Source organism: Theropithecus gelada, chromosome 19, assembly GCF_003255815.1.
Source record: "Theropithecus gelada isolate Dixy chromosome 19, Tgel_1.0, whole genome shotgun sequence".
Lineage (NCBI taxonomy): Eukaryota > Metazoa > Chordata > Mammalia > Primates > Cercopithecidae > Theropithecus > Theropithecus gelada.
The window spans coordinates 28,242,641-28,262,584 of record NC_037687.1 but is presented as its reverse complement, the minus strand read 5'-3'; the positions used below and the strand labels follow the sequence as shown (position 1 = coordinate 28,262,584).

Here is a 19,944-nt window from a genome sequence, read left to right as displayed (position 1 = left end):
CCAGTCATTGCGTCTTCATACAACTGTATCCAAAGATAAAAGGAAGGGGACAGAACTTCCTCTCTATACATCTTCCCCACCCCCTACCTCCCTCTATCACTGCCTTCTTCCCTCTCATGGGGTGGGAGGGAAGCTTTCCTGGAAACCTACAAGCAAATTTCCATTTATGTCTCTTTGGCCCAAACTGGCCACTTAGTTGCAAAGGAGGCTGAGAAACCAAATATCTAGCCTGTATCATAACAGGTAGATCTTCTAGCAAAGAAGAAAGGGGAACCAAACAAATGTGGGTAACCAGCATCTGTCTCAGGGAAGGAAAGCATGTGAGAGAACTTCTGGTTCATGATGGGGGGTAGAAAAGGCCACTGGAAAATAGAACCCCTGGATCCTTTTGGAAAGGTGAGGGTTGGGGTTCTGGGCCCTCTATGTCTTTTCTGTATCTATCAGGGTTTGCGTTCTTTTTTATTACTAGAGATAGAAAATCCAATGCAAATTGGTTTAAATATACAGGGGACTTTATTGCTTATACAAGTGAAGATGGGCATCAGTTAAGTTTTGATCCAGCTACTCAAATGATATCATCATGGATTCAGTTTCTCTAAGGTTTCCACTCTGCACTTCACAGTGTTCCTATCATTCTCAGGCTCCATATGCAGCCCTCCCCACCACTGCTATCCCCACAGACCCAAGATCTCTCCATGTGATGGAGAAAAGCAACCCTACAGATGTAGACCTCACATCACGGAGCCACAATATCCAGCAGAAAAGCATCTCTTCTTGGGAATCCATTCACTCTCTCATTAGCCTTACCAGGTCATGTGCCCATCTCCAAGCCAATCACGAAATGGGCTATGCTGAGTGGCTTAGGCCAATCACAGGGCACCTCTGTAATGAGTCCATTCCAAGTCTACCAATGAGAAAGCAGGTGGTAGGAATGATGCTGGAGAGGCACCACCAGTTGATTGCTACCCTTTGCCCTTCATTAACTCGAATTCTTAATGACATTGACACCTGCAGGCAGACTTTGGAAAAAGGCGTTTATTGGTGCGGTGGTCTCAACACTCCCCATGAATTGGAACACACGGCCCCCAGGGCCCCCCACCCCCTCCCTGGTATCCCTCCCCCGTCCCACCCCATCCCCTGGACCCTGGGAATGGAAGACAATGTGGGATGGGGCCCATGCCCCCGTCTGAGGTACAGTCACTGCGCCTTGCCCTCTCCTCTTCTCCACCAGACTCTGGGTGGTGTGGTTTGGGGTGGGTGTTTATAGAGAGGGTCTCCTGGGAGTCGGAATTGGTGACATGGCATCTTTGTCTGGGCTCAGGATGTCTGTGTGATGCCTCTCTGTCCCCCACGTTGTGTGGTGTGGTGTACCAGGGTGGAGCATTCCTGCAATCAGAGCTGAGGCTGCAGCCTCTCAGCGTCCCTTCCTGACAACAGATGCCTACCCAGGGGGAAATACAGCTAGTCACCAGCTACAGGACAGCTGCAGCCAGGGGGCTATTGCTGGTCACAGTCGCTGGTGTGTGTGTGTGTGTGTGTGTGTGTGTGTGTGTGGTGTGTCTGAGTGTGTGAGGGCGGTCAGGTAGCCTTTGGGAGGTACAGTTGGTGGAGAGGCCAGGAAGTGATAGACCAGCAAGCCTACATCTGTGGGCCAGCTGCAAAGGCCCCAAGGGCAGCTGGCTGGTGCCACAGGTGGGGAAATCAAGGCCAAGGGGAGTGGTGGCGGGGGTAGGGCAAAGCACTGAAACAGACAAGTGACTCCTGCCACCAGTCTGACAGTTGGATGGAAGCACCGATTGGCCCAGGAGGGGGCCAGAAAATCCAAGGTAGGGAGGGACAGGAAAAGTGGGAAGGTCTCAGGCCACTGAGCCAGCGATGGGGCCTCTGGCTACAGGAAGCTGGTGGTTGACGGCAGGGAAGCCCAGAGCCCAGATGGAGGTCCCCCACTTACTCACAAAGGCTGAATGACAGCTTGACAGGTGAGTGCGACACCCCTCTCCACTCCCAACCTGCCAGGAGTTGCCCTTTCGACAGGGGGAGGGGTCAGTGTGCGTGCATATATTGGGGAAGCAGGGAGCCTGGTAACCCTCTCTTCACAGCTTCCACTGCAGAGCCTCATACCTACCTCCAGTCAGAGGTGAGAGGCAGTAGGGTTGGGGACAGTGGACATGGGGGTTTCGGGGCTGGGAGGACGGCTGAGTCCCCTCCCCCAGCCCACCCACCCACACACACAGAGACACAGACACCTACACACGCATGCAGGCTCACACTCACACACCCACACCCACACGAGCCAGTTGACAGCCTGAGCTAAGAGAGAGGGGTATGGGGTGGCGGGAGTGGGTCACAATCGGAAACGTGAACGGGTGGCGAGAATGGCTGTAGAAAGATGCATAATTTTGCGTTATCCCTCACAGTGATGGGTTCTCTAAAGATCTTTCTTCCTCTGCCTCCTCCTCTTTCTCCTCTTCTCTTCTTCCTTGGTGGCCGAGAGCTCTTCTGCCCCCACGAGACCCACGGCTCTTGCTCCCCCTTTTCTCTCACTCTTGGCCTGAGGCCCCCTGCAGGGGGAGGCGAGCTCCACTGGGTTGCGCCTACATTCTCCACCACAGCCAGCCCAGGGCGGAGAGGAGGGCCAGGGGCCCTGGGGGCCTCGGGGCTGAGTTCTCCAGGGATCCTGGGCCTGGGGGAAGAGAAGGGGTCATGAAGGGAGGGCTGAGAGTGGGGGACCCCATGTGTGTCTCTCCAGGAGCCCTGTCTCTTCTGAGCCCACCTCTTTAGGGACCTTTCTGGATCTCTCATTGGGTATGCCTGCTTGCCTGCTTTTCTGACTCTGTTTTTTTGTTTTTTGTTTTTTTTTTGAGATGGAGTCTCGCTGTCACCCAGGCGCAATCTCGGCTCACCGTAACCTCTGCCCCCCCAGGTTCAAGCAATCCTCTTGCCTCAGCATCCTGACCTGAATAGCTAGGACTACAGGTGCCCATCACTACGCCTGGCTAATTTTTGTATTATTATTTTTCTTTTTTTTTTAGTAGAGACAGGGTTTCACCACGTTGACCAGGCTGGTCTCGAATTCCTGACTTCAGGTGATCCGCCCGCCTCAGCCTCCCAAAGTGCTGGGATTTACAGGCGTGAGCCACCGTGCCCGGCCTCCAAAATTATTTTTTGTTTGTATGTGTTTGCTTGTTTATCTACATGTCCACTTGTTTATTGCTTTTCTACTCCTACTAGACTATAAGCTCTACGAATCCCCAAACCTTGTTTCTTTTGTGCACAGCTATGTCCGCCACGCCCAATCCTTAGCTGGCCCTCAATGAATATTGATTGCGTGGATCTGTTTCTTACTCGCAGTTTTTCAGTCTTAGCGTCCGTCTTCTAAGTTCAGGACCAGCCTGAGGGGCGGCCCCGGCGTCTCCACCTCCCTATCCCTGCCCCTGCCCCGCCCACGTGCCCCGCCCCGCCCCGCCCCGCCCGAAGACGCACGCAGGAGCCGCATGGAGGCGCTGGACGCTCCCAGCCGGTTGGCGGCGCGACACGTGTAGTTGCCGTAATGCCGGGCGCTCACGTTGGCAAAGAGAAGCATCGAGCGGGTGCGCTCCGTCTGCACCTTCAGGCCCTCGGCCGTGCCGCTGCTCAGCCTGCCAGGGATCTGGGTAAGGGGCCGGGCCGCAGCGCCCAGCCAGGCCCCCCCGCCGACTCTCAGGCGCCTCCGTTCCCCCGAGACCCAGCATTCTGCCCCCTACCCCACTGACCCATCGCCTCGGGTTCTAGCACCTCATGGACCCCGGGTCACTCCCACCGCCGCCCTTCTCCAGCCACCCTGGCCTCTCAGGGACCCTGGACTCCCCCGTGGTGCACCCCTAGTCGTTAGGGACTCCCTCTGCTGGTTCCCTAAACCTTGCCCGAGAGATCCTCAGCATTGACCCCCGACCCCTGGCCAGCTCCCTGAAAAGTCCAGGGAGACGGGGCTCCAGCATTCATCATCCTGGGGCCCAAGCTTGTTGCCGGAGGCTGGACAGATCCCATCACCCAGAAGCTGGACGCCCCAGTTGCGGGACCCAGAGCTCTGCTGCCTTCCCCCGCCCGGCTCCGTCCCCCTGCCTCACAATCCAAGGGACCAGGGACCTCCCCGTCCCGCTCCCAAGGCCCCCCTCAGTGCTGTCCTCACAGTCTGTCATCCTTGTACCACTGGAAATCCGCGGGGGGCACCGCCATGGCTTCGCAGCGCAGCAGGGCGGCTCGGCCCAGCGCGGTGCGGGCGCTGGTCACGTCCGTGATGGTCGGAGGATCTGGCGAGGGGCGAGGGTCAGCGAATTCTCCAAGCCGCGTGGGAACGAAGGGGTCCCTCCCCCAGCCCCCGCCTCCCTTAGGCCCGGAAGTCTCGCCCCCGCTTCCTCCTCCCGCAGACCCTTCCTCCCCAGGGACTCGGGGTCCGCCACCCTTTCGTGCCCAGTGCCAGGGGGGCTCACAGTTGACTGTGACCAGCACGCGGCGGCTGTCGGGCGCCGAGTTAACCCCGTTGTGAGTCACGCACTCATACTCCCCGGCCTGGCCCCGCTGGATGTCAGAGATCTCCAGGATCTCTCCCTCCGAGGTGAAGCCATCTGTGGGGGGAAGGAGGAGGAGGGGGCGGGGCCGGACACAAACACTTAACACGGGACAACACGGGCACAACACGGACACACATCAGCGGGGCGGCACGGCAAGGCCTGGAGTGCCCGGGTCAATGGGGGTGGGGTGGGGAGGGGCTGCGGGGCCGGGGGTGCCTGGGATCTCTCCAGCTCAAGGTTGGGGAAGGAGTGAGGGTCTAGGACTCAGTTCCTGGAACCCAATGGGGTGGGTTAGAGAATCTAAGGGTTTGGGAGATCCCTCTAGGAATATAACTCAGATCGTGGGGCTCCGTGCGGAGGACCCCAATGGGGAGGGGGATCCCAGGATGTTAGGTCTCAGAAGGACCTCGCAAATTCAGAGCCAGTGGGGCAGGGTCCCTCGTTCTGGGATCTGGTTCATGGGGTCTGGGGAATCAGGATCTGGTGATTGAGATCAGCAATCCAAGTATATGGGGGTCTCATAACACAGCAGCAGTCTCAGAAGACCCTTTGGGACTTAGGACACCCAGAGATCCCAGATCTCAAGACCAGGATCATGGGGCTCAGATGACCCAGTCGGGTAAGATCCAGGGATTCAGAATGGTCATGGGATCTAGTGATTGGCACCATGGGTCTTCAAAGACCCTGAGAATGAGGATCCAGGGATCTGGGATCTGGTGGTGGAGATCCACATAAAAGGGCTGGTGGGTGATGTCTAGGACCTGGACTGTCATATACGGGCACCCTGCGCTGTTTGTGGGTAGCCTTGAGCACTGGTTCTTGGGGCTTGTGGAGGGGGGAGGGAGTTTTGGATTCAGCAGGTCTTGGATGGAGCCTGGGAAAGTTCATTCCTGGCAAGTTCCCAAGGGATGCTGATGCTTCCTGTCTGGGGTCCACACCATGAGGCCCACTGGGCTAGAGTGTCCAGCAGAAGAAAGGCAGAGATGTACACAGGACTGCTGGTGCAGCCTGGCTTAGGGCATCTAGCAGCAGGGGATCTTAGCCCAGGAGAATGCTGTGAACGTGTGGGGAGACGTCCGGGACATTGGGGTTGGGGAAGTGGAGCAGGCTGGGGTTTGGCAAGTGACGCAGAAGCAGTGACCCAGGCCTAGGATGGCAGGTGGAAAGCCAGTGGTAAAGCTCTTCGGTCTAGGGTCTGCGGATGAAATAACTGGAAGCAGGGTGGGAGGGGAAGCCAAGGGGCCAGAGAGAAGGGGGCTTGGGAAACTAGCTAGGGATATGGGGAAAGGAGGGGCCCAGACTGCGCAGTGGGGGACGGGGCTTTTGACCTGGGATGGGATCCTCACCTCGGAGCTGTCTCCAGGTGACCGTGGGCTCTGGCCGCCCCACGGCCAGGCAAAGCAGGTTCACATTGCCTCCCTCATTCACCGTCACAGGCGACGAGATGTTCACAATGCGGGCAGGGACTGTGGGCAGAGGGAGAGGCTGAATATGGATGCCCAGGAATCCAGGCCCCCAGGCCCTCCTCCCTCAGACCCAAGAGTCCAGACCCCCGGCTCTTCCCCACTCAGACCCAGGAGTCCAAGACCCCAGCCCCTCCTCCCTCAGGCCCAGGAGTCCAGACCCGGAGCTCCTCCTCCCTCAGACCCAAGAGTCCAGTCCCCCAGCCCCTCCTCCCTCAGACCCAGGAGTCTCTGCCCCTTTCTCCGGACCCTCTGTCTGGGCCTGGCATCTTCTTGTCTAATTGCTGGTCTTGTCTCTATTCTCTCTCCACCTTCATCCTAACTTGGTTTCTCCATCTTGGGGTCTGAATTCTTCTCCCTTTCTCTATTTGTATTTATTATTATTTTAAATTAATTTATTTAACAAATACCCACATGGGACTTTCTGTGTAACAGATTCTATTCTAAGTGCTTTACCAAAATCCACTGATCAGATGCTCACTCCCAGCCTCTGGGGTGGATGTTACTGTATTTCATCAATTCTAAGACATATCTGTGCTTTCTGCCCCCCTCTCCCATTTGAACATTTCTCCAAGCAAGATGGCCCTTGAGATAGGATGCCAGGGTATCACTGGCAGTGGTTTTTTTTTTTTCTTTTCTAGCAGGGCATAAAATAAAAGTAGCTCTTCCGATTGACGACGTCTGAGATTTATGACAGCACCATCCCCATTTTGCAAAGGAGGAGTCCCAGGCCTCTCCTCCTGCTCAGGGTCCCTGGGCTGGTGGACGGTGGCACTGAGGCTGGAACCCAGGCAGTCTGGCTCCAGAGTTGGAGCTTGCCAGGATCCCCCTGGGTTCTCTCTGTCTGCAGTTCCCGTCTCTCCAGGTGTTCCCTGCCCTCCACCATTTCGGATGGCTCAGGAGGCAGGCTCCTGACTGCTCTCCGCGTCTCTCCCTCTGCCTCCTGCCTTACTGTGGAGCTCTGCAGCCCCATCTTTCCTGCTCTGGATCTGGCACTTCCAGCCTCTTGGGACTTCCCTCTGCACACTTGGTTCATTTTCTCGCCTGGCCCTGAACACACTGTTTCTTTTCCGGTCTTAGCCCTGTGCCCAGCCAAAGGCGTCAGCTCAGACGTCATGTCTGGGAAGTCCTCTCTGAGCCTCTCCTTAGAAAATCAGCTCCCAAGGTGTGGGGACAGCCTGCCTTATTCTGTAGCCCCAGTGCCTAGATCAATGCTTGCAGAGTAGGCACTCCAGGAATGGGGCTGAGCAAATGAACATGGTCTTCCCCCAAGCACCCCCTCATCCCTGTAGCTCTCCTGCCCTAGAAGCGATCCTGCTGATGTGTCACTGTCTGTGTGAATGGCCCCCTTCTGCTGGGCTGAAATCCCCAAGGACAAGGCTGTGTCTGTCGTTCTCGCTATGTATCCCTGGGGTTGGGGAACATGTGGTATCTGTCATCATGCCTCGTCTCCCCCACGCTCTCTACCCGTCCACCCAGCCAGGCCCCAGCTGAGGGCTCACCGTGGACAATGAGGTAGACCTGAGTGGTGTACGGCTGGTGGCGGGTCTGGAAGGAGCAGGTGTAGAGGCCCTCGTCGCCGAGCCCCACTTCGGTGATGAGGATGGAGAACTCCTCGGGGGTGTTTATGAGCAGCCGCACCCGCGGGTCGCTGGTCCAGCGGTCGTTGCCGGCGTACAGGATGTTGGAGCGGTTCAGCCAGGCCACGCGGGTCACATGCTCATCGATGAAGCAGCTGCAGGGAGCAAGAGAGTGGGAAGGTTTTTCTCCACCCACCCAGCCTGAGCCTTCCCCCACCGAGGGGGTGGGTGGGAGAGGGAGGCCACCGCATCTCCAGGTCCCACCACAGCCCTGTGAGGTGGATGCTGCTGTGCCCACCATACAGCTGGGGATAAGCTGAGCCTCAGGGGGGGAAAGCTGTGAGCCCAACTGCAGAACAGAGCAATAGCTCATGGTCATTGAATGATCGTGTGTGTCAGAGACACAAAAAGGGGAGAACAGAGAATCTGGGAGAGAGGAATAGAGATGCAGAAGGAAGAAGAAAGAGACCAAGAGAGAGAGGGACAGAGACCCAGAGAGAGGGACAGAGACCCAGAGACAGAGGGGGACAGAGATCTAGCGAGAGGGACAGAGACCCAGAGAAAGGGAGACAGAGACTCAGAGAGAGAAGGACAGAGACCCAGAGAGAGAGACAGCCCCAGAGACAGAGGGAGACAGAGACCCAGAGAGAGAGAAAGACAGAGAGAGAGACAGAAACCCAGAGAGAGACCTACAGAGACCCAGAGAGAGAGAGAGCTACAGAGACCCAGAGAGAGGGGGACAGAGACCAGAGAGGGGGACAGAGACCCAGAGAGAGGGGACAGAGACACAGAGAGAGAGAGAGGCAGAGACCCAGAGAGAAAGAGACAGAGACCCAGAGACAGAGGGGGACAGAGACCCAGAGACAGAGAGGGACAGAGACCCAGAGACAGAGAGGGACAGAGACCCAGAGACAGAGGGGGATAGAAACCCAGAGACAGAGAGGGACAGAGACCAGAGAGAGAGGGGGACAGAGACCCAGAGAGAGAAGGGGACAGAGACCCAGAGACAGAGAGACAAAGAGACGTGGAGAGAGGGGGAACAGAGACCAGAGGAGAGGTGATGACCTGGGGAAACAGTAACCCTGGCTGTCGTGTTTTAAGCAGCCGTAGTATGTCACGCTCTCTAAGCATGGTGTGTGCATCCTGAATCCTCACAATAACCCAGTGGTAGTTCACCGTCTCCCCACCCCGTTGACAGATGGGGACACCGAAGCCAAGGGGGAGCCAGCTCATAGTTGTGTCGCTCCTGAGGGGGAACGTGGAGCCCAAGTCTTCCCATCCCAGGCTGTTCCTGTAACCAGGATCCCCACCCAGGAAGATGAAGCTCCGAAGGTGAACGGGCAGGACTGCATGGCTCCATGAGATCTGAATCCCCACCCACCGAGGGAGATACCTGAGGGTGGCGTTGTCACCTTCACACACCGTGTAGTTGTCGGCAGGAGAGTTGAACTCCAGGCTCTGGGAGAGCAGCCCTGTGGAAGGTGGGGGTGGCTCAGCCTTGGCAGCTCAGGCAGAGCCCGGGCATGGTAGCACCCGCACACATGTGCACACGCATGTCCTTGCGGACAAAGACATCTCCTGCACGTGCTGCCACACCCATGCGCTGATGTTTTCAGAGATACACACACAGCAGACACAATCAGAGCAGATACATGCAACATGTATCTTCCCATGAGGCCACACGGACTCACAGACTCAGATGGGTAGGCGCCCATGGACACAGAAACCTACACACCTCCAGAGATTCAGAGACAATCGCAGCACACAAACACACACATACAGATACACACAGATGCATATGTACACACACACATATATATATACAGAAACACGTGTGCAAACACATGCAGACACTTGTACACATAAGACATACACACAGACACATATACACAGACACAGATACCTGTGTACACAGAACACATACATTCACAGATACAGAGTACAGTGACACACGTACCAATATGAGCAGATTAACAATTACATAGATACGGCTGGGCAAGGTGGCTCACACCTGTAATCTAAGCATTTTGGGAGGCTGAGGCGGGAGGATCACCTGAGACCAGGAGTTCGAGACCAGCCTGGCCAACATGGTGAAGCCCCATCTCTACTAAAAATACAAAAAATTAGCCGGGCATGGTGGCGGGCGCCTGTAATCCCAGCTACTCGGGAGGCTGAGGCAGGAGAATCACTTGAACCTGGGAGGCAGAGGTTGCAGTGAGCCAACATCACGCCACTGCACTCCAGCCTCAGCAACAAGAATGAAACTCGGTCTCAAAAAAAAAAACCCAACAATTATGTAGATGCATATACATATGCAGAGATGTGTACACACATCCACACACGGTCTATACCCACAGACATATGTACACAGGCACATCGACACACAGATACTTGAATACACAGAATACATACGCACAGATACATGTATACACACATACATACACACAAATACGCATGTACAGGGGCACACAAACATTCACAGGTACAGCGTACAGACACACATGTACCTATGCACAGATGAGTGTATAATATATATGCATACACCCAGAAACACACATATATACATTAATACACACAACTATCTACACACAGGCCCACAAGCACACAGATGCACACATACATTAACTCAGAAACGCACCGAAGACATACGCATAAAACCACATGCACGTAGATAACTCAACACATATGCGTACACAGACATGCAGACACACAAATATGAACACGTACACACAGAGATCCACATGTGTACATGCTCAGACACACATCCGTCACAGATGCACAAATACACCCTCACGCACACGAACCTTCGCAGACACACACATCTACACAGGCACACTGTGTGCCCAAGCTCGTCAGGGCATGCTTGCAGGTGTGAGCCCATGCCCGCTCGCACACTTCAGCACAGCAGGCAGGCCCCATCACCCCCACGCAGTCATCTCTCTGTAGACCGTGGCCTGTGGGCTGGACCAGGGCCAGGGAGTGGGGGCTGGGCATGCGGAGGCGGTGGAGCTGGCACCAGGCAGAGAGGGAGGAAGGCCGGCTGGATGACCTTGGACTCCTGGAGCGGGAGGGGCCTGCGCGGGGCTGCCCTGCCCCCAGCCCAGGCGAAGAGCTAATTAATCTAATGAATTAATGGCCCGTGCTGCCCCAAGGACTCCCGGGGGCCCTCTCCATCAGCAGCCCCACAGGATGGGGCCAGGACAGAGCCAGGTGCAGTGGGTTGGCCAGGCTCTGGGGCTTGGGGCTGGGCCCTGCAGCCCGTCACCCTGGGCTCCCTCATGCCAGAGTTACTGCTGGGATTTGAAGAGAATGGTGAGAGGGGGCTCACCCCCCCTAGGCTAAACACAGTGAACACTGCTACATACAGCCCTGGGAACAACAGGAGACAGCTCGGGGATGGATGATGGACGCACGCGCGCGTACACACACACACACACACACGTACACACAGAGGCTTGGACAAGGCACAGAGACCTCTCCAGGCCTAGAAAGAGTCCCCACACTTGCTATGTCCTTACCCAGACAGGTACACACACAGTCATACAGACACAAAACAGCTGCAGCTACACTCATACACACACACACAAACACATACAGTCACACGCATACAAACACAGGAGACAGTCCCACTCTCTCAGTCACATGCATGGCTGTGGACCCACTCAGAGGGACAGGTGCATACATACAGTGACACTGACATGCCCAGCTCCGCACAGGCACCCAGCAACAGGTCAGCTGGAAAGGAGGATCTGTCCCAGGAGCACTCATATTGTCACATTCAGTCAAAAGGGTCGGTCCCAGGCCAAGCAACTGCTGCACCCTGAGTCACCCCATCATATACAATAGTTCCCACATGGTTCTATCGACATCAACAGCCCCACGCATGGCTGCAAAGTCCACACACAATTCCATCCCTACATACCACACACACACACACACACACACACACACACACGTGCTTACTAACCTAACTGGGTACACAGACACCACCGGCGCGAGCACCACGATTCCCCTCCCACTTTGCACTTTGGAAGGCCCTGGGTCAGACGCACACAAAGCTACAACCCGTGTAACGAGACGGCGACACTGTCACATCCCCTCAAGCACAAAGGGGCCACACTGGGCCAAGAATCAGGTCATGTTGTCACCTGTGATCAGATCACACACGGCTGGACGCACACACACACACATGCACACGCAGGGAAAATTGCAAAGTCACCAACAAAAACCTGGACCGAACAACGGGTAGTGCCACATTCAGTGTGCCCAAAGAGTCACATGTACGCACCAGGATCCCTTCCCGGGCTGGTGGAGACAGACAGGCCCGTACCCTGCCCTATCCCCCAGACACAAACAGGATTTGCCATGCTGCTGCTGACCCACCTTCTGGGCCAGGGTTCCTCAGCCTCAGCATGGCTAACATTTGGGGCCAGACTGTCCTGTGCAACATAGGAGGTCGGCAGCATCTCGCTTCTGATCTGGATCCATTTGATGCCAATAGCTCCCCCTACCCCGCCAAAAAATGCCTCCAGACATTGCCAGATGCCCCATAAGAGACAAAATCACACCCCAACTTCCCGTTGAGAGCCCTTGTCCTACAGGAACCAAGAAGGGGGAAGAGGGAGCTGTCCAAGGTGCCTACCCTAAGGTTCAGGGGCTCCAGGGCTCCTGAACTCAGCCGCTGATTGAAGCAGGTGCTACCCCCATGAGTTGAGCCCACATACCAGTCCAGGCTTCTTGGGGCTTTATTTTTTATTTCTATTTTTATTTTGAGACAGAGTCTCGCTCTGTTGCCCAGACTGGAGTGCAGTGGTATGATCATGGCTCACCGCAGCCTCAACCTCCCCAGCACAAGCAATCCTCCCACCTCAGCTTCCCGAGCAGCTGGGACTATAGGCGTGCACCACCACACCTGGCTACTTTTTTTTTTTTTTTTTTTTTTTAAGAGATAAGGTCGGCCAGGCGCGGTGGCTCAAGCCTGTAATCCCAGCACTTTGGGAGGCCGAGACGGGTGGATCACAAGGTCAGGAGATCGAGACCATCCTGGCTAACACAGTGAAACCCCGTCTCTACTAAAAAATACAAAAAACTAGCCGGGCGAGGTGGCGGATGCCTGTAGTCCCAGCTACTTGGGAGGCTGAGGCAGGAGAATGGCGTGAACCCGCGAGGCAGAGCTTGCAGTGAGCTGAGATCCGGCCACTGCACTCCAGCCTGGGCGACAGGGCGAGACTCCGTCTCAAAAAAAAAAAAAAAAAGAGAGATAAGGTCTTGCCATGTTGCCCAGGCTGGTTTTGAACTCCTGGGCTCAAGCCATTCTCCCACCTCAGCCTCTCAAAATGTTGGTATTACAGGTATGAGCCAGAGTGCCTGGCCAGGGCTTTACTGTCTGGTCACTGGGGTGGTAAGTGGACCCTGCAGGGAAGGCAGGACTCCGGGTGCCTCAGGACTTTACTGTTTGGTCTCTGGGGATTGTCCATTGCACTCTGATGATCGTCTGTGTCTGGCCTCCCTATCAGACTAGAAGTTTCTTGGGGGTAAAACTTGGTTCTGACTCAAGTCTGTGTCCCCAGCATCTCCCAGCACTGGGCCTGGACCACCAGAGGCTTTGGGAAACATTTGCTGAATGGATGAATATAAATGGATGCCTACAACACTCTTCAACTCTTGAACTCCTACGCATTCTTCAGGACCCCAATGCAAATGTCCCTTGCCCCAGGAGGACCTTTCTGACTGTTCAAGGCAGAGCCCCCACACCTTTTTCTGGGCACTGTTTGACTTAGCTGAGACAGAGATGAGGAGCTTTGTGAGGGCTTGAATCTTAGCTGTGTTCCCCCAGGATTGGGTCAACCTCAGAACTGGGAAGTGTTTGTGGAAAGGGCATGGATGGTCCTCAAGAGACCAGATAATAAATCCCTGAGGAGCTTGAGTTGGAAGGTCAGATGTCTATCCCACCACTTCCTAGCTGGATGATCCAAACTCCTGGCCAGTGTGAGCTTCAGTTTCTCCAACTGTACAAGGTGAAAAATAGTAGTTCTTCCCTGCGAGGGTTTCTGTGAGGGATTCCGTGAGAATATGCAAGCAGAAGTGTTTAGCTCAGCTGTTGGCATTCAGAAAGAACCCAATACATGCTAGCGGTTCCTAACAGCACCTTCTTTTTTAGGAATCATCTATTGCTATCCCTGGCTTGGCAAAGGTCTCCCTAGATGCTTCGCTCAGGGGATCCTGGAAGGCAGGGCTGTATCTGGGCTGTCAATTGCTCTGAGTCATTGACTCCCAGGCAGACACCCTGGTAAGCATCTACTGATAAAACCAACCCTGCATAACCAGGGGGCCCAGGGAATGCAATGTGGCTGCCAGGCAGCTGGGTTCAAGTCCCAGCTCTGTCACTGAGCCACACAAGTTACTTCACCTCTCTGGGACTCAGTTTCCCCATCTGAAATGGAAATGATAATCATGCCTTCCTCATTGGGTTGTGGGGAGGATTACAAGAGGTAATCCAAGTAAAGGTTCCAGTACAGTGCCTGCCAGTTAAGTGCTTGCAAACAGCCGCCTGTGAGCTGGCTGTTAGGGTGATTATGTGGCAGGCACCGGCCTGTGGCAAGGGAAGTGTCTGGCGGTGATCAGAGGGCTCACTTGGTCCCTGCCCTCGTGAGATTTACAGTCCAGACTCACAGGCCTCATACATGTTTGATAAACCTTGGAATGAAGGTGGTAGACAGGTGACTTTTCTTAAGAGAGAAAGAGATCCCTAACAAGCTGAGTGACTTGGGTTGGGGGTGAGAATCTTCTGCTGCCCTGCCAAGCAACTTAGGCAAAGCTAAGACCCTGCAATGGTTGGCAGGGGTCGGGAAGGTGACACACTGATTCCACAGTCTCAGAAGACACAGGTGGGAAACCTGGGACATAGGGAGTGGCGGGGGGAGGGCATGAGACTGGGGCGGGGAGGAGGGGGTGCGGCTCTGGCTGGGAAAGGCTGTGAGAGGGGGCTGGGCCTGGTATGTCTGGCACCCAGGAGCCCCCAGGAGACTCCTCCTCCCTTTGCTGACCTCAGTGGCTGGGCATGGTGGCTCACGCCTGTAATGCAAGCACTTTGGGAGGCCAAGGAGGATGGATTGCCTGAGGTCAGGAGTTCGAGACTAGCCTGACCAATATGGTGAAAATAAAAATACTAAAAATACAAAAATTAGCCAGGCGTGGTGGCGGGCGCCTGTAGTCGCAGCTACTCGGGAGGCTGAGACAGGAGAATTGCCTGAACCCAGGATGCAGAGGTTGCAGTGAGCCGAGATCGTGCCACTGCACTCCAGACTGGGTGACAGAGCGAGACTCCATCTCAAAAAAAAAACAAAAGGCCGGGCGCGGTGGCTCAAGCCTGTAATCCCAGCACTTTGGGAGGCCGAGACGGGCGGATCACGAGGTCAGGAGATCGAGACCATCCTGGCTGACACGGTGAAACCCCGTCTCTACTAAAAATACAAAAACTAGCCGGGCGCGGTGGCGGGCGCCTGTAGTCCCAGCTACTCGGGAGGCTGAGGCAGGAGAATGGCGTGAACCCGGGAGGTGGAGCTTGCAGTGAGCTGAGATCCGGCCACTGCACTCCAGCCTGGGCGACAGAGCGAGACTCCGTCTCAAAAAAACAAACAAACAAACAAACAAACAAAAACAAAAACAAAAAAACAAGAAGAAATCTGAAGGCATTAGCGTCACTGATGCCAGGAGAGTCCAGGAGTCCAGACACTGTGCCAAGAATCCTGAAACTAGAGGCACCTTTCCTTTCTCTTTTTTTTTTTTTATGAGACAGGGTACCGCTCTCTTACCCAGGCTGGAGTGCAGTGGCACCATCTCGGCTCACGGCAACCTCCACCTCCCAGCCTCAAGTGATTCTCCTGCCTCAGCCTCCTGAGTAGCTGGGATCACAGGCACGTGCCAACACGCCTGGCTTTTTTTTTTTTTTTTTAGAGATGGGGTTTCCCCATGTTGCTCAGGCTAGTCTTGAACTCCGGAGCTCAGGTGATTCACCCGCCTTGGCCTCCTGAAGTGCTGGGATTACAGCTGTGAGCCCCTGCGCCCAGCGTGGACCCTCCTTTCTGTTGTTCCCACCTCAAGGTCTTTGCCTCTGCTGTCAACTTTGAAAGGTTGACTTCCCCTCTTCCTTCAGGTCTTAACTCCACTCTCCCCTGCTCAGAGGTGGTTTCCTCAACCACCTGAGCTTCAAAGGCCAAGTCACTTTTATCTTCTTTACATGACTCATCACTCTCTGAAATTACCTTTTATCTGTTTGTTTTTAGGTTTTGGGTTTGGCCTTTGATCTCTCTCCATCCCACTGATCTCTCTCCATCCCGCTGATCTCTCTCCATCCCACTGATCTCTCTCCATCCCACTACGATCTAAGCTCCGTGAGGCCAGTGACTGCCTGGTTCACTCACCACCATATGTATATATCCAGTGTCTAGAATAGCGGCTCTGCTATATAAACCAACCAAGCACAGCCCGTAAGATGAACCCGGAGCTCGGAGGTCCTGGGAGAGCTAGCTAGCTGGTCAGGGGCAGGGCTGGGACTCACATCTGGGGCTCCTGCCCCCTCCTGGCCATCATCACTCTGCCAGCTGCCCCAGAAGCAAAGGAATCACCCACCTCATTTGCTGCTGCAGAAGCTGCCATTTGATTTTGTTGAACTGTTTTAAAATACCACAATGTAGCTGCTTTTGTAAATAACTTGTGTATATGTAAGGGGATGTGTGTGTGTTGGCATAAAAGAGTTAGAAAAAAATTGAAGATAGATGAATATTTATGGATGCAAGGGAGGTATGGTTAAGTGGGAGAAGGCCGATTGCAGAGAAATGGGCGTATTTTGCTTCTATTTTGGGGAAAAAAAATCAACAAATCAACCAATCCATCACTTACGTTGACCTCTGTGTGTCGGGTCTGAGTCTCAGAAGTGAGAGAAAGCTATGGAAGGATGTGTTCCAGCCACACACCAGTTCTCTCAAGATAGAGGTTGTGAAAGTGGTGGCGGGGCAGGAGCACAGTGGGGTTTGCCCTTATCAGAGGTGGACTGTTTTGTAGTGCATTACTCTTGCGACTTGGACAAGATCATGAATAAAAGAAGAGAGAAGATGCTAGTTTGCATATCTTACCATGAGCTTTTTTCCCAGACAGCTCAAACTGTCCATGGGTGGGTGGGCGTGTCTTTCTGGCATCTCGTTCTGTCTCAACCCCACTCCATCCCCTCTCGTCCCCAGTTCTCAAATGGGGAACCCAAGACCAGAGGTGGGAAAAGACTTGACCAGGGTCACAGGCCACCTCCTGGCTCTGCCACAGCTTCCTGCCCCAGTCTAGCCCCATAATGATTTATGGGGACTTTAAGAATGAATGTAGGGGCCAGACAGTGGCTCATGCCTGTAATCCCAGCACTTTGGGAGGCAGAGGCAGGCGGATCACCTGAGGTCAGGAGTTTGAAACCAGCCTGGACAACATGGTGAAACCCTGTATCTACTAAAAGTATAAAAATTAGCCCAGTGTGGTGGCACACACCTGTAGTCCTAGCTACTTGAGAAGCTAAGGCAGGAGAATCACTTGAACCCAGAAGGCAGAGGTTGCAGTGAGCTGAGATTATGCCGCTATACTCCAGCCTGGGCAACAGGAGCGAAACTCCATCTCAAAAAAAAAAAAAAAAAAATAGTGAATGTGAAAAGTGGGAAGTTAGAGCGAGAGAGAGAAGGGGAGGGAGAGAGAGAAGAAACAGGAAAGTAGGGGAAAGGTCACAAAGGGTACAAGGAGCAGGGAAAGAAAAGGAGGAGGAAGAAGAAAAGACATAAGGACAAGGAGAGAAAGAAAGAAGAGGTGGCTGGTGCAGTGGCTCACGCCTGTAATCCCAGCACTTTGAGAGGCCCAGGTGGGAGGATCACTTGAGGTCAGGAATTTGAGACTAGTCTGGGCCACATAGTGAGAACCCCATCTCTACAATAATAATAATAATAATAAATTAGCCAGGTGTGGTGGCATGCATCTGTGGTCCCAGCTACTCCAGAGGCTGAGGTAACAGGATCGCTTGAGGCTGGGAAATTGAGGCTGCAGTGAGCTGTGTATGCTTGCACCACTCCACTCCAGCCTAGGTGAGAAAGTGAGACTCTGTCTCAAAAAAAAAGAAAAAGAAAGAGAGAGAGAGGGAAGGAAGGAAGGAAGGAAGGAAGGGAAGAAAGAAAAGAGAAGGAAAGAAGGAAAGAAAGAAAAGAAAGAAAGAAAAAGAAAAGAAAGAAAGAAAGGAAAGAAAGAAAGAAAGAAAGAAAGAAAGAAAGAAAGAAAGAAAGAAAGAAAGAAAGAAAGAAAGAAAAAAGAAAAGAAAGAAAAAGAAAAGGAAGGAATGGACGAAGGAAAGGGGAAAGTCAGAACAGGAAGGAAATGAGTGACAGAAGGAAATGAGAGAAGTGAATGAGGATTAAGGCACAAGTGAAGGAGCAGGCAAGAATCCAGAGACTGAATCACGCAACGGGCAACAGTCTGAAAAGCAGAGAGAGACAGATGTGGAACTGTGCTGTCAGCAGCAGGGATGGAGAGACAATGACCCAGAGACAGAGGCAGGCGGAAAGTCAGCAGCGGATAACAGAGAAGGGAGCCTCCAGAAATGGCAGAGACACAAAGACCTAAAGAGATGCATGACAGAGACAGAGACAGGCAGTCAGAAAGTCAGAGGGCAATTCAGACTGGCCAGGTGGCGGGGGGAGGACCAGCAAGGGACTGAGGCTCTGGCCCACCGGGTCCCCGTGTCCTGCGTGGATGGGGCTGTGTTTGTGTGACCGGTGTCTGCAGGTGCTGCTTCGTGTGGGACGCTGTGACGGGGTTTCTGTGCGAGACTCGGTCTATGTGGGCGGCCTCCCTGAGACTCTTGGGGACTCTGTCAGGGCTCCTAGTTATCCCTGGAACTCTGTTCAGGGGAGGGCCTGGGGGAATCCTCCAGAAGGTCTGAATTAACCCAGCTCCCTGCCCCACTGAGCGCCCACCCTCCAGCCTCCTGCCTCCTTGCGCTCTCCTCCCTTTTCTTAGGGGGGATCTAGGAATCTCCTTGACCACTCCCTGCCTGCCAGGCCCTACTGGGGAGACTCAAGGTCCAGGTACCTAACCTCAGTGCAGAAACCTGACCCAGGCCCTCTCCCCAACTGGGAGGGCCACGGTTCGACTCTGCATTAACCCTTCCCTTCCCTCTGTCCTTCATCCGCCCATCGCTCTTCCACTGTTTAGCCCCAGGAACCTAGACATTCAATCAGAGCTTTGGAATCCAAGACCCCAGCCCAGCACCCCAACTTCCTGTATCTCCAGCTCCCTTCTCCCCCACATAACTGCAACCCCTCAAGTACCAACACTCTCTCAACCTAGATGACCCTGCTGGGGGATTTCAGATCCTTCCCCTCTTTTCCTGACCCTGGGACGTAGGTCTCTGGACACCCTTGTCCCCTCCTCTTACTGACCCTGGGAAGACATCCATCCCCTGACCCCAGCCCCCGGCAAGGACCTCTTCAGGGACCCTCTCCACGTACAGATGAAGACCCCCGACAGGGCATTATCCCCTGCCCCCCACCCCAACTCAGTTTACAGATCCGCCCCGGGGACCCCGACTCCAGTGTCTGCCCCCTCCTCATCAGGAGCCGCAGACTCCGGCCCCCAGGCCGGGCTAGGTGTCTGCGACCCTCTTGCCTGCTGCGGGAAGCAGACCTCCGCCCCTAGGCCCGGCTCCGGCCCCGGCCCCGGGACGCCGACCCCTGCCCCGAGGCGCGGACCCCCACGTCCGAGGTCCCCCTGCCCAGCCAGGGGATGCAGACCCCGCCCCCGGGCCCAGACCTCGGCGTCCCGGGGCCTTCCCCCACCGGCCCAGGGATGCAGCGCTCGACCCCCACCCCTGATCCCCCGATAACCCACCCAAGACCCTGGCGTCCCGGCCGAGCCCCCCGCTCCCGGCGCTGCGGTACCTCGGCTGATGACGGCCAAGCCGGCCAGGGCGGCGGCGGCGAGAAGCCGGAGCCGGGCCCCGGGCGCAGGGGGGGGCATCGCGGCAGAGGCGGCGCGGAGGGGGAGGGGAAAGGGGGGGCCGGTCCGGGGCGCGCGAGGCCTGGGGGGAGAGGGGGGAGGGGGAGGGGGACCCCGCCTGCGGCTGCACCGGCCCGGGGGGCGGCGGGGGCGGGGGGAGGGGGCTGGGGGGGCGCGACGAGGCGGCCGGAGCTGCTGCAGACCCGGGGAGGGGGGCGGCGCTGACGGGCAGGGAGACCGGCCAATCAGGAGAGGCGGGGGGCCGAGGAGGCGGGGTCGAGGGGGGGTTGCTTGTTGGAGGGAGAGGCCTTTGTTACTGCGGCCCGGCCCCTA

The 19,944-nt window shown here is 55.3% G+C and overlaps 1 protein-coding gene across 1 annotated transcript; it reads right to left on the bottom strand.

The window, feature by feature from the left end:
- Window positions 1-513: 513 nt before the first annotated feature.
- IGLON5 (IgLON family member 5) lies at window positions 514-19,632 on the bottom strand. Its single transcript, XM_025367870.1, has 8 exons — window positions 19,554-19,632; window positions 8,987-9,065; window positions 7,516-7,748; window positions 5,897-6,016; window positions 4,470-4,604; window positions 4,169-4,289; window positions 3,484-3,638; window positions 514-2,683 (listed from the first exon to the last, which is right to left on the bottom strand). The coding sequence occupies exons 1-8, from the start codon at window positions 19,630-19,632 to the stop codon at window positions 2,595-2,597; spliced, it is 1,011 nt and encodes a 336-aa protein (XP_025223655.1). The 3' UTR covers window positions 514-2,594.
- Window positions 19,633-19,944: the final 312 nt, after the last annotated feature.

Excerpts from the sequence above, each read along its gene's own strand:
- IGLON5 (XM_025367870.1), bottom strand. The coding sequence starts at position 19,632 with ATGCCCCCCCCTGCGCCCGGGGCCCGGCTCCGGCTTCTCGCCGCCGCC. Across the intron at positions 9,066-19,553 it reads CTTGGCCGTCATCAGCCGAG|GGCTGCTCTCCCAGAGCCTG; the intron begins GTACCGCAGCGC and ends CACCTTCCACAG. Across the intron at positions 3,639-4,168 it reads TGGTACAAGGATGACAGACT|GCTGAGCAGCGGCACGGCCG; the intron begins GTGAGGACAGCA and ends GATCCCTGGCAG.